Source organism: Podarcis liolepis (genome assembly GCF_965112155.1).
Source record: "Podarcis liolepis genome assembly, chromosome: 14".
Taxonomy (NCBI): Eukaryota; Metazoa; Chordata; class Lepidosauria; order Squamata; family Lacertidae; genus Podarcis; species Podarcis liolepis.
In genome coordinates, this window is record NC_139569.1 from 15,638,078 (window position 1) to 15,651,422 (window position 13,345).

The following is a 13,345-nucleotide window of genomic DNA, read 5'->3' on the forward strand; positions in this document are numbered from 1 at the left end:
TCCCACCCTACTTTACATGAAAGGCTAAAGCAGCCTTGCAAATAAGCCCACAAAAGTTACTGGCCTGCAAAAAATAAGAATAATACTAGCCTGTCTGATCACCCCAGAAGAGAAGCCACTATCTGAAAGACGCAAAATCACGACCCGCACTGAACCCTGAAGTAACCTGAAGGCAACACTCAACACGTCACAAAAAGAGTGCAATGGGGGTGGGGGCACTTATATGCACTCCGTCAACATGGGGGGGGCAGGAACAGGAACCCCCACACAAAATGGCTGTAAACTGTAGAACTTCTCGCGAGTGGACTGGCAAAGGCACACAACCTGCTTTGCGCTTCAGCGCTGGTCACAGAACAGGCTTTCCTTCTTCTGTAGCAGGATAGTGCAGGGTGAATGCAAGACACCTTCAGGTTGTCAGTATTTCATAAGAGGAGCTCAACTGCATAATGGAAACCTAGGTTTGCGCAACTAACGGGTTAAAGAGTTTGTGGTGCAATAAATCCACTCTATGCATGCAGTGAGCGTTTCCTACAGCTACATAAGTGCCATGCACTAAAAAGTACAAGGTAAGGAACTTGATCGGAGCATCTACTTTGGAACTCGCTGCCTATTGAGATTGCGCAAGGGGCCTTTGCTGAACTCTCTTCGGAGCCTTCAAAAAACATACCTTATTGGAAAGTCGATGTGATTTTAACCCACTTCAGAGTTTTAAACATTTGTTTGCTTTAAACTAGGGTTGTGCGTTTTCCTTGATGCTGCTGCTTTATCTTTCCGTAAAGCGCTTTGAGGGGTTTGGGAGGTGGGTGTTTGTTTTTCACAATCAATGTATGAATTTTATGAATTAAGTAGGGTAAGTAAAATGAGAAAGAGGCCCTTGATCCATTTCTTCTTCTTCTTCCTCTCAGTCCCCCAGGAGCTGCTTCACCTGCCCGCCCCCCGCCCCCCCTCCGTTTCAAATGCGAGACACAGAGCGGGCGAAGCCGGAGGCGCAGCGCTCACCTCGATCAGGGAATAGTTGATCTCCACGTCGGACTTGACGAAGCCCCCGCAGCCCACCACGATATCCTCGGAGCCCCGCGCCGCGTCCCACAAGCGGCAGCCCCACAGGAGCCACCAGAGCGCCGCCGGCGCCCAGCCCCGCGGCATCGCCGCTCCCTCGCCCCCCTCAGGACCGCCGCGCCGAGCAGCCTCCGAAGGTCGACGCCGAGTCAGGAAGAGAAACGGCGCATGTGCCGGATGCGCTCTATGCTCTCCTCTTCCCTGCCGGAAGCAAGCGCGTGCGAGAGGCGAAAGGGTTATCCCTGCTCCCCCTGGCGGCTGGGAGGGGAGTTGCGACTCCCAGGGTTGGGTTAGCAAGGCGCTCCGAACGGCTTTTTTTTGGGGGGGGGGAGGACGCAGTGCTTTCAGAATGAGCGACGTCTGAGCTTCAAGAACCATTTCCTGACGTAGAACGTGACGGGAGCCGGCGTGACGTAGAGCAGGCACCCTCAAACTCGGCCCTCCAGATGTTTTTGGGACTACAACTCCCATCATCCCTAGCTAACGGGACCAGTGGTCAGGGATGATGGGAATTGTAGTCTCAAAAAAACATATAGCGGGCTGAGTTTGGGGGTGCCTGACATAGAGCGTTGGGATAGGACCAGGGTTCGAATCCCCCTTCGGCCATGACCTTGGGGACGGGGCAGTTCACTGCCTCTCTCAACCTAACCTACCTCACAGGGTTGCTGTGTGGGATTAAAATGAGGAGGGGGAGAACCATGTACAGCTCCTTGGAGGAAAATGGTGGGACAAAAGGCAGTGGATAAAAATAAGTCCCCCATCTCACCCTCCTTGGCTTCATTTCAATAGAGGAGGAGGGAGACGGGGCCTCTGGAGTTGCACTAGAACAGAAGTGTGGCTTAGTGGTTAGAGTGTCAGACTGGGAGGCCAGAGTTCGAATTCCCACTAAGTCATGAAGCTCACAGGTGACCCAGGGCCGGTCGCCGTCTAGCCTACCTCACAGGGTAGTTGTGAGAATGAAATGAAGTCTGTGGGGAACTGTGTGTGCCCACCTTGAGCTCCTTTGGAGGAAAAGTAGGATATAACCCTGGGAGCTTTAAGTGTTGTGGGAGTTGTAACTTTGTGAGGGGCAAACTACAGTTCCCAGGAGTCCTTGAGGAAAGCCATTTGCTTTTAAATGTATAGTGCTTTATGCAGCCTTGGTTAGGATTGTGCTGTTATTTCTGAAGGAAGGACTGTGCAGTCGAGCTACACTCTTAAGCGCTCTAATGTTTAACCTCGGTATGGAACTTACTTCTGAGTAAACCTGGTTGGGACAGAGCTGCAAGGCTCTGCTGTCTTGATAAGTTCCCATTGATATGCAATGAGGCTTAACTCCTCAGCAAACCTCCTTAAGAAAACTGGTAAAGAAATTATTATTGATTGATTTCTGTTCATTTTATTTATTTGTCATAAAATTTATAAACTGCTTGATGGTAAAAAACAACAACAACCCAACAACTCAAAGCACTTTACAGAAAGATGAAACAATGAAATTATCAGTAAAAAAAAAAGTTTGAAAACAACTACTGTACTTAAAACTTTCAAACAAGATTTAAATCAAAGATGAACTAAAAACTCAGTTTAATGTCAACATTATACATGCCTGGATAGGCTTGCCTAAACAAAAATGTTTTTAGCATTGCATCAAAAAGAGTAACTGACTGATGTCAACAGGCAGGGAATTCCAAAGTTTGCATGCTGAAGAAGACAGAAGTGGCCATGGTATTCCTGAGGTGGATTACTTAAGCAATAAAATCACACACCACAAAGCTGAGCAGGTGGCATGAAGCCCATTGCACTTGCTGTTGCTAAATCAGGGGTTGCTTTGCAGCTTGGGAGAATCATTTACCAGTTTTCGGTTTATTCAGTTATTTTATAACAAACCTGCTGCCCGAGCCCCGCTGGACTTTATTACAGCAGCCTCAGAAAACCCCTTTTGCTTGTAGCAGGAATCCAGCTCACTTTCTGCCCTTCTGCGTTGAGAGGGATGGTTTAGGCTTGCCAGACATACATGCATTAAAATGTTTCTCTGGCGCTCCAGTACAATTACCCAGACATGCTAAAAGATCATCTCACCCCTTACCTACCCAAACTGCCCCAATGTAGTGCAGGAGAGGACACCCTGCAGAAGGCGTCCATTCTCTGCACCCTATTGGAATTGGGCCTTTTACACAGCATTCATTCAAAGCACATCCCACCCCCACAACAAAAAGAAATCTGGGAATTGTAAATCTGCTAAGGCTGCTGGGAATTTCTATGAGGGGTAAACTACAGTTCCCATGATTCTTTGGCAGGGTGTGCTTTAAATGTCTGGCATGCTAGCAGCCCAAACACACCTACCCTTTGGAACTCCCTCCCACTGCACATCAGACATATTAATATGCCTTTCTTCTATTGTCTTTTTGGAGCCTGCTAAAGCCGTTCCTCTTTCATAGAATCATAGACTTGTAGGGTTGGAAGAGTCCTCAAGAAGCCGCCTAAATTATTTATCCCGGTTTAGATTTGCTTTGCATTTGAATTGATATTGCAGTTTTAGGTGCTGTTGCTCTAAACGGTTTCTTATATTTATAGTTGTGGCTTTAAAATGTTTTCATATGTGCAGTTATTCTAATTGTTTATATATGTAACTGTTTTATGTGTTACAGTAATTATGTTGTACATTGCTTCAGGATGCCCCACAGGAAGCAGTTCAAAAATGAAATTAATAATAATAATTCCCATTTTCTCCATTTGGGCATATTTAAAATCACCCCCCTTTTTTAAAAAACAAAAAAACCTGTACAGTATCTGCTGAAGGCATGCCCTTGGCAAAACAGGTCCATGCTAGAGAGGCTAGTTGAATCCCCGCCCCTTGAAAGAGGCAGTTCTCAAGCCAAAGGGGGCAGGAATTGTGGAAAAGAGACTTAGACAGCAGACTGGAGCAGCTGCGGAAGATCAGGAGTGGCTGCTGGGAAGGCAACAAGCAGGAACCATGAGCGGAGTGAGCTGGCTGTGCAGATCCAAGGAGGATCAGTTTGCAGAGCTGTGGGTGAGTGTCAGCCACATGTCTCAGCTGGGCAAAGTTTTCTGGGTGAGCTGCAACAAGAGAGAAAGTAGATCTGGTGGCCCCTTTGCTCCATAGCGTTTACAGCTCCTGCTCGCTGCCCCTCTTGCACAACTAAGCAATGCACACCCACTTGTACACAGAGAGGTAAGGGGCCATGCCACGTGTTTTCCTGGTGTGGTAGGGCGAATGGGTCACTCTCCCACCAACCTCATTTCTCCCCTCCCCTCGTTCTATCTTCCAGTGGGGGTGGGGGTGGCTGTCAGCTTTCTCCTCCTAAGACTGTGTACACATGCCCTCTCTCCTCACTGGCGTTGCAAGCTGGGCACACATAATGATGATGATGATAATAAAAATAATAAAAATAATTATTATTATTTATACCCCGCCCTCCCCAGCCAGAGCTGGGCTCAGGGCAGCTAACACCAATAAAATCACAGTAAAAACATAGTAGGGGGGAAGAGGTGGGGACCAATTTAAAATACATGTTAAAGTGCAATTTAAAATGCAGCCTCATTTTAAAGTAGCCACTAAATCAGGACCTTAAGGGGAGGGAAACATAAGGGTCAGACCGAGTCCAAACCAAAGGCCTGGTGGAACAGCTCTGTCTTGCAGGCCCTGCGGAAAGATGTCAAGTCCCACAGGGCCCTAGTCTCTTGTGACAGAGCGTTCCACCAAGTCGGGGCCAGTACTGAAAAGGCCCTGGCCCTGTGCTTGGCTGTCCACACATGAGCTTGGCACACACCCATAGCTACCCCATAGTTTCTCGAGGAATACTGCTCTCTGATGCGTTGCCCCTCAGGCCTGCTTGCATCTGATACGAAAAGGCAAGCTGCCTTCGGTTCCGCAGTGAAGCTGAGGTGTGTGCTCTTGAGAAAGCTGTTGCACATGTGCAGATGACAGCTTCCTGAATGGGAATCAAGGGGCATGAGAGTTGCAAGCGCATGGAATCTAAACATGTAACATGCATCCGGTGAAGATATCCTCAGCCCCTCTCTGGTGTGTACAGCAATGTGCAAAGTCAACTTGAAACACAGCCAGGGGTGTGAGCATGTGCATTTTAAGCCACAAATGTATACAAAGCCCCGGTTGCAGTGCTGCCCCTTGTAGACCTCAGCAGGGAGGAGGATGGGGACAAAACTAGAATTAGATGGCTCCGCCTCTAATTGGCTCTGGCCCCGCCTACTGTTGGGCCTCCCCACCTTCCAGCCGCAGCGGGGCACCAGACAACCACTATTTTCATCTCTCTTTAATGCTAAGTTCCTGATTTCTCCCCTAAATTCATTCTGGAGGCAGGCTCAATGAGCAAGAAGCCAGGCTAGTCAACGGTCCTGTTAAACTTTCCTTACTGATCTGTCAGTATCTGTGTACCGTTGAGAAACTTTGGACTTCTGTGGCAATTAGAACACACACACACATCCAAATGTGCTAATCTTTTCTCATAGACTACAGCTGAAGTTATTCCCTTTTGCACCTTAATATTTGAAAATTAGGGCATGAGATGGAGTCAGTACTGCTTTAAAATGATGGTACAATTTTATCTGTTGATTTATTTATCAGTTAAATCCTCTAAACATCTATTCAGATGTAAGTCCCAGTGGCAAAAGTAGGTGGAACATCAAATGTAAATTCTGCCTTTGCACAGTCGGCTTTTTTTCGACACAAGCAAGAGGCATGAACAGAGTTCAAGGACACATCCCAGCCAGGCAAAAACACTCAGGATACAAAGCAGGGTCAATTTTGAAAAAAAGTTTACAGTGCATTAATTTATTTGGAACAGCCATACACTCCCTTTCACGGTGTCTATATATCTATCATGGCTAGGCAGTTACCTCAGTAAAACAACAATAATCACATCTAAAATAAACAATCAGCTAGCTAAAACATTGCAATTCTGGCTGTTCCCTCTTAAGGGCATGCCCCTGAGCATGTGCAAAGCGCTTTTCTGTATACTGCATTCAGTATACATAGAAATGGCTTTGGTGCAAGTCTGATTTCCAAGCATTTTTAACTGGGAATCAGATTATAAAAGTACCCTAAGTTCAGTGGCAGAGCACATGCCTTGCATATAAAAGGTCCCAGGTTCAGTTTTATTTCTTTTTAAAAAAATAATAAAGGGTGCCCTCACCTTCTTATAGCTCTGCCTGACAACCATGCCCACTTTTTACTCTGATACCACCTGCTGCCAGTATGCAGCCCTCAAGACTGAAAGTGGTCCTCAGCAGAACACGGGTTGTCCCTCCCTGCTTTAAAACTTTAGCATTCATGCTCTTCTGTCGTTGCAGGATTGGAACCAGACATGGCATACAGCTACCCCACGCTTCACTTCGTGTTTTGAGAGTACTGTGCTGATTTGGATTCCATGTGTCTACCTTTGGGTCTCTTTCCCTGTCTATTACCTCTATCTTAGGAAAAACTGCAGAGGTTACATCAGGATGTCAGCTATCTTCAAAGCAAAAATGGTAAGGCTCTCCAGACCCCGTCATCGTAGTTTAATGAATCCACTTTTTAAAAAAAACAACCAAGGGCCTTTTTGTGGTTAGGAAAATGGTGGGGAATGCACTGAAAAGTGTGCAACAAATGGAGGGTTTGTGGGGAAACGTATTTTAAAATGCACAAGCAAATCAGGATGAATTTGGGATGCTCATTGTCATATAACCCGCCTCTCAGAGGTGGTTGCCATGCTGCATGGGGCGCCAAAATAATGCTTTAGAATGGAGAGCGAGAGGCGCCGAATTTTAGCACCACTGAAATTTGAGAGCCCAAAGTTCACCAAATCAGAACAAATGCTTTATTATTATCAACAGCTACAACCCACCCTTCACCTTAAGGTCTCAGGGCGGGTTAGAATCATTAAAACACAATATTAAACACAATTCGAAACAACGTACAATCACAGAAATAAGACAGGTCCTAAAAGTCTACACCTCGGGTATCAAAAGCCAGATAAAAGGGGTATCTCTTCAGCACTCACTACAGAATGAAGACACACTTCTGTGGGCAGAGAGTCACAATGGGGCTGCCACAGAGAAGGCCCCAGGACACTCGCCAAGCTTTTGAGGGTGGTGGAACAACCAATAGCGCCCTATCTGTTGATCATAATACCCAAGCCCCCAGGGTCTGTTGGGGAAGAGGTATTTGGGGCCATGCTGGAGGAGACTCTTGAGTGTCCCATGGACTGCAAGAAGATCAAACCTATCCATTCTGAAGGAAATCAGCCCTGAGTGCTCACTGGAAGGACAGATCCTGAAGCTGAGGCTCCAATACTTTGGCTACCTCATGAGAAGAGAAGACTCCCTGGAAAAGACCCTGATGTTGGGAAAGATTAAGGGCACAAGGAGAAGGGGACAACAGAGGACAAGATGGTTGGACAGTGTTCTCGAAGCTACCAGCATGAGTTTGACCAAACTGCGGGAGGCAGTGGAAGACAGGAGTGCCTGGCATGCTCTGGTCCAGGGGGTCACGAAGAGTTGGACACGACTAAACGACTAAACAACAACAGCACTAATGTGAGCACCTTGAACTGGGCCTGGAAATGAACTGACAACCAATGCAGATGTTTTAGAATGAGTTATGGGAGACATGAAGGGAACCCCAGCCGGTTTGAACCAATGGAAGTTTCACAGTATATTCAAAGGCAGCCCCACTAAATAAGACTGGACATAGTTGAACCTTGTGTAAGCTATGTGCAAGCAAATCAAGACAAATACTCTGTGAACCTGTCACCTGGAGGCACACTTATGCCTCTGTTTCCTCAGGGTTTTACTCAAACTAAGTTTTAGTCATTGGATCCATTGAAATGAATGAACCTAAATGAGTTCAATACGTCTGCTCTGAGTAGAAGTTAAAATCCTTCATGACTAGAAAGAAACAGGTGAGATGTCGATGCCTTGTTTTGCCCCTTTCACACCCACTCTTTCCTTTGAGTCTGCTGTTCTAATTGAGGCATTCTCCCTGTTTCCAGGTTCTTGGCTTTGCTTTGCTCTTGCTGTGTCTGTCAACTGCCTTCTACATCCTTTGGGAAGCAACCCAAGGAATTCCTCGTGCACCAGGATTTATCATTGCTCCTCCTTTGCAAGTGGTCACAATGGTAACGCTTATTATTTTTATTAAGTAGTGGGTGGACATAGCAGACGACACAGAGATTTCTCTAAGTAGTTCTTTATAAGTAAGCTGGAACTGAACTGAACAGCAAACAGCTCAGCCAGCCTGCTTTTATAGGCGGCCGGCTCTCAATATTGTAACAACAACAGCCCAGGGTTTCCTGCCTAAATTAACTTACGTGGACCTGAGTGAAAACTACCGTATTTTTCACCCTATAGGACGCACTTTTTCCCCTCCAAAAATGAAGGGGAAATGTGTGTGAGTCCTATGGGGCGAATGCAGGCTCCTTGGCTTCAGCGATAGCAACGCGAAGCCTCCGAAGCCTGCGCTCCGGAGGCTTCGCGTTGCTTTCGTTGAAGCCAGGAGAGTCTGCTCTTTGAGGCTGGCGGTGGGGGGAAGCAGCGCTTCCCCCCATCACCAGCCCCAGAGGATCGGGGGGCAGCGGGAAGGCGTGCAACGCCTTCGCGCTACTCTCCGACCTGCTTTGGAGGCTGGCGGTGGGGGAAAGCAGCGCTTCCCCCCACCGCCAGCCCCACAAGCTGGGTCGAAAAGCCTGCAGGAGCCGTGCGCTCTTTAAAGGCTGCGCGGATTCTGCGGGCTTTTCTATGAGGTGGGGGAATTCCCCCACCTCCCGCAGAAGCCGTGCGCTCTTTAAAGAGTGGGCCGCTCTTGGGGGCTTTTCCCCAAGGAGGGAGAAGGGACTGACTGGCCGAGTCCGTCCCTTCTCCCTCCTGTGGGCTTTTGCGGGAGATGGGGGAATCCCCCCACCTCCCGCAAAAGCACGCAAAAGCCGCACACTCTTTAAAGGGTGTGCGGCTTCTGCTGGCTTTTCTACAAGGGGGGGGATTCCCCCACCTCGTAGAAAAGCCCATAAGAGCCGCACACCCTTTAAAGAGTGCGCCGCTCTTGGGGGCTTTTCCCCGAGGAGGGACAAGGGGCTGACTGGCCGTTTCAGTCCCGTCTCCCTCCTGGTCGAAAAGCTCGCAGGAGTCGCGCACGGCTCCTGTGGGCTTTTGCGGGAGGTGGGGGAATCCCGCCACCTCCCGCAAAAGCAGGGAGAAGGTCTTGGAGTAGTGCACAGGCTGCGGGGGGGGGATCATATTTTTCCCCTTGATTTCCCCCCCTGAAAACTAGGTGACCCTATGGGCCGGTGTCCCCTATAGTGCGAAAAATACGGTATATACACAATACCCCCTGGTGACCAGGGTGAGAACTTTAATACATAACAATTTTCTCTTGTGTTTTTCACATTGCACCTCTTTTTTAAAAAAACAACAAACCAAAACTTCCTGATCCTCTTCAAAATCAGTGCGCACATGAGAAAGGAATTGGTCATGCTTCAGCTGGAGGAGACTGAAGGGAGAGGGAGCAAAGCTCTTCAAATACCTGAAGGAATGCCACATAGAAGTGTGCAGAAGGTTGTAGCTCAGTGGTAGAGCACCTGCTTCGCATCCAGAGGGTCTCAGGTTCAATCACAGGGAGACACACCTGCCTGCAAGACAGATGCTGTACCACAAAGCCATGGCCCTACCTTGAAAAAAGAAAGTTGGTTTTTTTAAATTCCCCAGTGAATATTCCAAGTGTTGGGCGTGATCCAGAATAACACAAGTAAAGGGTTAAAACACCTCCAGCCCCAAAGTACCCCATACCTTCCCCGCTAGGGTCCCGATTAAGATCTGGAGACCCATTTGGTCCAATTGTGTGACCATTTCTTACAAACGGGATTGTGTTTTAGCAGGACTTTTAGCTTTTTACAACGAAAACATTGTAAAAAAAAAATGCTGTGTCTTGCCGGGAAGACTCGGACTTTTAAGTCTGTTTCATGCTTTTATTCCTTTAGGTGTTACTTCCCCCCCCCCCCACCCCTATTTGCTCAAATTTGTTTTACCATGTTTGAAAAGACGGGCATGTTACCAGCTGCCAGTGATATTGGGCATTTTAAGGGTTGTTTATATTGGATGTACTTTGCATTTGGGTCTGTTGACCTTACCCTGTGTTACTCTCATGCTGTTCAACGTTTTTGTCATGTTGATTTGATGGCTAGATAGAAATAAATTTGAACCTAGTAGGACCATGTTTTTAAAATGTTTTATATGAAGCATCTTGTTTTCCTGCCTCTTTTTTTTTTTTAAAAAAAGGTCCTGGTGATATTTCTAACCCAGATGGAACGACTGAAAGGTGTGCAGTCTTCGGGCGTTTTGCTGGTGTATTGGTTACTCTTCTTCTTCTCTTCTATCGTTCCCTTTAGCTCCAAAATACAACATGCCGTGGTAGGTGTAAGTCCATAATTATAAGTTTATAATTGCTTACTCATAGTGGCTATATACAGTGGACCCTCGGGTTGCGTTACCTTTGGGTAATGTAACTTTCAGGTTGCAAACACATGCGCAGAAGCACTCTGTTCGCCTTGCATGTGCGCAGAAGAGGGGCCTCTATTTAAGTAATTTTTGGGGTGTGCATGGACCCCCGGAATGAATTAATTTCGTATCTAGAGGGTCCACTGGGTCTGAGGTACTAGGCCTCTGAGGCCACATTTATACCATACATTTAAAGCACCATGCTACCACTTTGAACAGCCATGCCATCCCCCAAAGAATTCTGGGAGCTGTAGTATGTTAAGGGTGCTGAGAGCTGTTAGGAGACTCCTGTTGCTCTTATACCTCAACCAGGGAGGGCATTCCACAAACTAGGAACTGCCACTGAAAAGGCCCTGTCATGGGTCAATGCCAACCCGGTAACCTCCAATGGTGGCACCACCAATGAGGCCATGCTTTCTGAGATGCTGGATGTTAGAGAAGACACCCTTTTCGGTGCTTGAATCCCAAGACACTTAAGGCTTTATATGCTACTATTAACACCTTGGGTTTGGCCCAGTATCTCATCATGTGGCACGAGAGTCTCCTCGCCTTCTGAAGAAAGCTAATACAGTGGTACCACGGTTTTCGTACATCTCGGAAGGCGAATATTTCGGTTTTAGAATGCTGAAAACCCAGAAGTAAATGCTTCCGTTTTTGAATGTATCTCGGAAGTCAAACAGCTTCTGCTGTATTTTTCTCATTTTTCTCAGTTAAAATTGCAGACCGCTCATTGCGCCTTGGTTGTCAGATGTTTCGGAAGTTGAATGGTCTTCCGGAACAGATTACGTCCAACATCCGAGGTACCGCTGTATCTCCTGACTTCCTTCTAATAGTGTGATTTTATTTATGGACAGTTTCCATGTATCCCCCTACTTCTGTGATAGTTTTATCCTGTATAAACCACTTGGTTGCTGTTGTTTCTGGTGAGAAGCTAATGCTGCCTCTAGGACATGGTCTCCTAGATATACATAATGACAAGCAATTATTCTTTATTTTTGCAGGGACTCAGAGAAGAACCCTTCCATCGTGTTATCTCATACGTTCGTTTCACCTTGGTCACATTGGAACTGATCCTCTGTTGCTTTGTAGACCACCCTCCTTTCTTCTCCAAAGTTGGCAATGATGCCGTAAGCATTTCCGCTTTTAATTTATAGAGCCTCAAAGATGCCAGGTATCAAGTCTCTTTTTAAGGCTTCTAGCCCTTGTTCCCACAGGGAAAAGAGTTGATACATTCTCCAAAAACCAAAAGGTCCTATGTAGGTCTACTCAGACGCAAATTCCACTTAGTTCAATGGGATTTACTTCCAGGTAAGTATGCATATGATTCCAGCTTAAAAGAATGGAAAATAAGGTATGAATTGAGAAGCAGACTTTGTTTTATACACACAGACAGATAACACACATATATGTATTCAGCTATAATGGCCCCAAAGTGCATATATGAACTATTTTAAAGAAAGGTTTTTGACATTTCACATTGGATGGTCATTTCTCAGCAGACCTCTGCACAGAGGTGCGGTGGGGGTGGGCCGCCCCAGGTGTCATCCCGAGGGGGTGACAAAATCCCCCCAGGGCGGATTGCCACACATCCCCTGGGCAGGTTGGTTGCCTGAGTGGCTAGCTCCGCCACTGCCTCTGCAGTAAGCACCACATGTTCAATGGCATTAATCTGGCATCTGAGAGATTTGGGGAAATGACATATAGATTACCCTCATTCATAATTCAAACCAGCTCTCTGAGAACTTCATGTGAGGTCCTTGGAGTCAAATAAATTGTGTGGATGAGCAACAATGTACATGTAACTGCTGATAGCTTCCCTCACACAGTTTTGAAATGTGCACAGTTTTGCAAGCAATCTCCCCTAAAGTAATGCATTCTTGTATGTTATTTTCGCTAATAACTTCATTTCTGTGACTTTTTACCCCTACAATATGAATTTTGGTAAACATTATTTGCTCGGAGAATTGCATTCCAAAATTTGGATAAGTGTGAATTTCTAAAGATAACTGTGTTTTGCTTCCCACATTGTTTTGGGAAAGTACAGATTAGGCTTTAAATGTATACCGAATTGAATTTCTCCTCCATCCCTAGTTAGGACCCTTTATGCTGTTGCTAGGGATGAACATTTTTGAACCAGAAACCATTGAAGATCCCAGTTAGGTATCTTCTTCCCACTGCACCAAATATTGTATGCATATGTATGTAGACCTGAAAGCTGTCCTTTCCCCCCCTTTTAAACTTTTGTAGAACCCGTGTCCTGAAGCTGGGGCCTCTTTTGCTTCCAAAATCACATTTTGGTGGTTTGCTGGGTAAGAAAATAAGCAACGTTGTATCATGTGGCTAACGTAATTACCGGTCTTGCTCACAATGCCAGTGGTCACCAAGGCTTCTTGTGACAAAGATTTGTGCACTGTGAAGAAGGTCTTCCTTATGTCTGTCCTTGACCCTCAGGAGGCTAATTTGCCAAATTTTCTTTCAGAAAGTTTACCAGGTCATCTTCTCAGTCTTCATAATATATATCAGGGAGCCCCAACCTTGTGGGCACATTTAGATTTTTGAGTGAGTGCCGTGAGAGCCACTTAGGCTGGTCACTTATCTTCCCGCTACGTACCCCAATCATCAACTGCCCCCTCTGAAAAGGAGAGAATGGCAATATTTCATGCACACTCACACTTCCAAGGGATCAGGGTAAAAAAGTCAGACCTAGTAGAATTAATGGGAGCCATGAAAAGCACATAGAACTAAAGCAGGAAGTGTGGAGGAGTGTCGCTCTTCCAACATCCTCTTTCATGTACAATGG

The 13,345-nt window shown here is 46.5% G+C and overlaps 2 protein-coding genes across 14 annotated transcripts in view; one reads left to right on the plus strand and one right to left on the minus strand.

Annotated features, from left to right (window-relative positions):
• The window catches only part of LOC310692829 (BOS complex subunit NOMO1-like), a 34,444-nt gene extending 33,185 nt beyond the window's left edge, over positions 1-1,259 (minus strand). Inside the window, exon 1 of the mRNA XM_083474160.1 lies at positions 1,000-1,259. Coding sequence (XP_083330286.1) covers positions 1,000-1,146 — 147 coding nt within the window. The 5' untranslated portion in view covers positions 1,147-1,259. The remainder of the gene's footprint in view (positions 1-999) is intronic.
• A 287-nt stretch (positions 1,260-1,546) lies between these two features.
• ABCC6 (ATP binding cassette subfamily C member 6) overlaps positions 1,547-13,345 on the plus strand; it is a 49,802-nt gene continuing 38,003 nt past the window's right edge. For 2 of the 13 annotated variants that reach the window (XR_014518909.1, XR_014518910.1), the window contains exons 1-6: positions 1,551-4,069; positions 6,370-6,546; positions 8,049-8,174; positions 10,327-10,464; positions 11,547-11,672; positions 12,793-12,854. Coding sequence is in view for 8 of the 13 variants with exons in the window: in XM_083474145.1 (XP_083330271.1) it covers positions 4,013-4,069; positions 6,370-6,546; positions 8,049-8,174; positions 10,327-10,464; positions 11,547-11,672; positions 12,793-12,854 (686 nt within the window). In the remaining 5 variants the exon portion in view is untranslated. Of the gene's footprint in view, positions 4,070-4,093; positions 4,232-6,369; positions 6,547-8,048; positions 8,175-10,326; positions 10,465-11,255; positions 11,346-11,546; positions 11,673-12,792; positions 12,855-13,345 lie in introns of those variants that run through there. The other 11 variants (XR_014518911.1, XM_083474144.1, XR_014518907.1 and 8 more) reach the window with 10 other exon arrangements.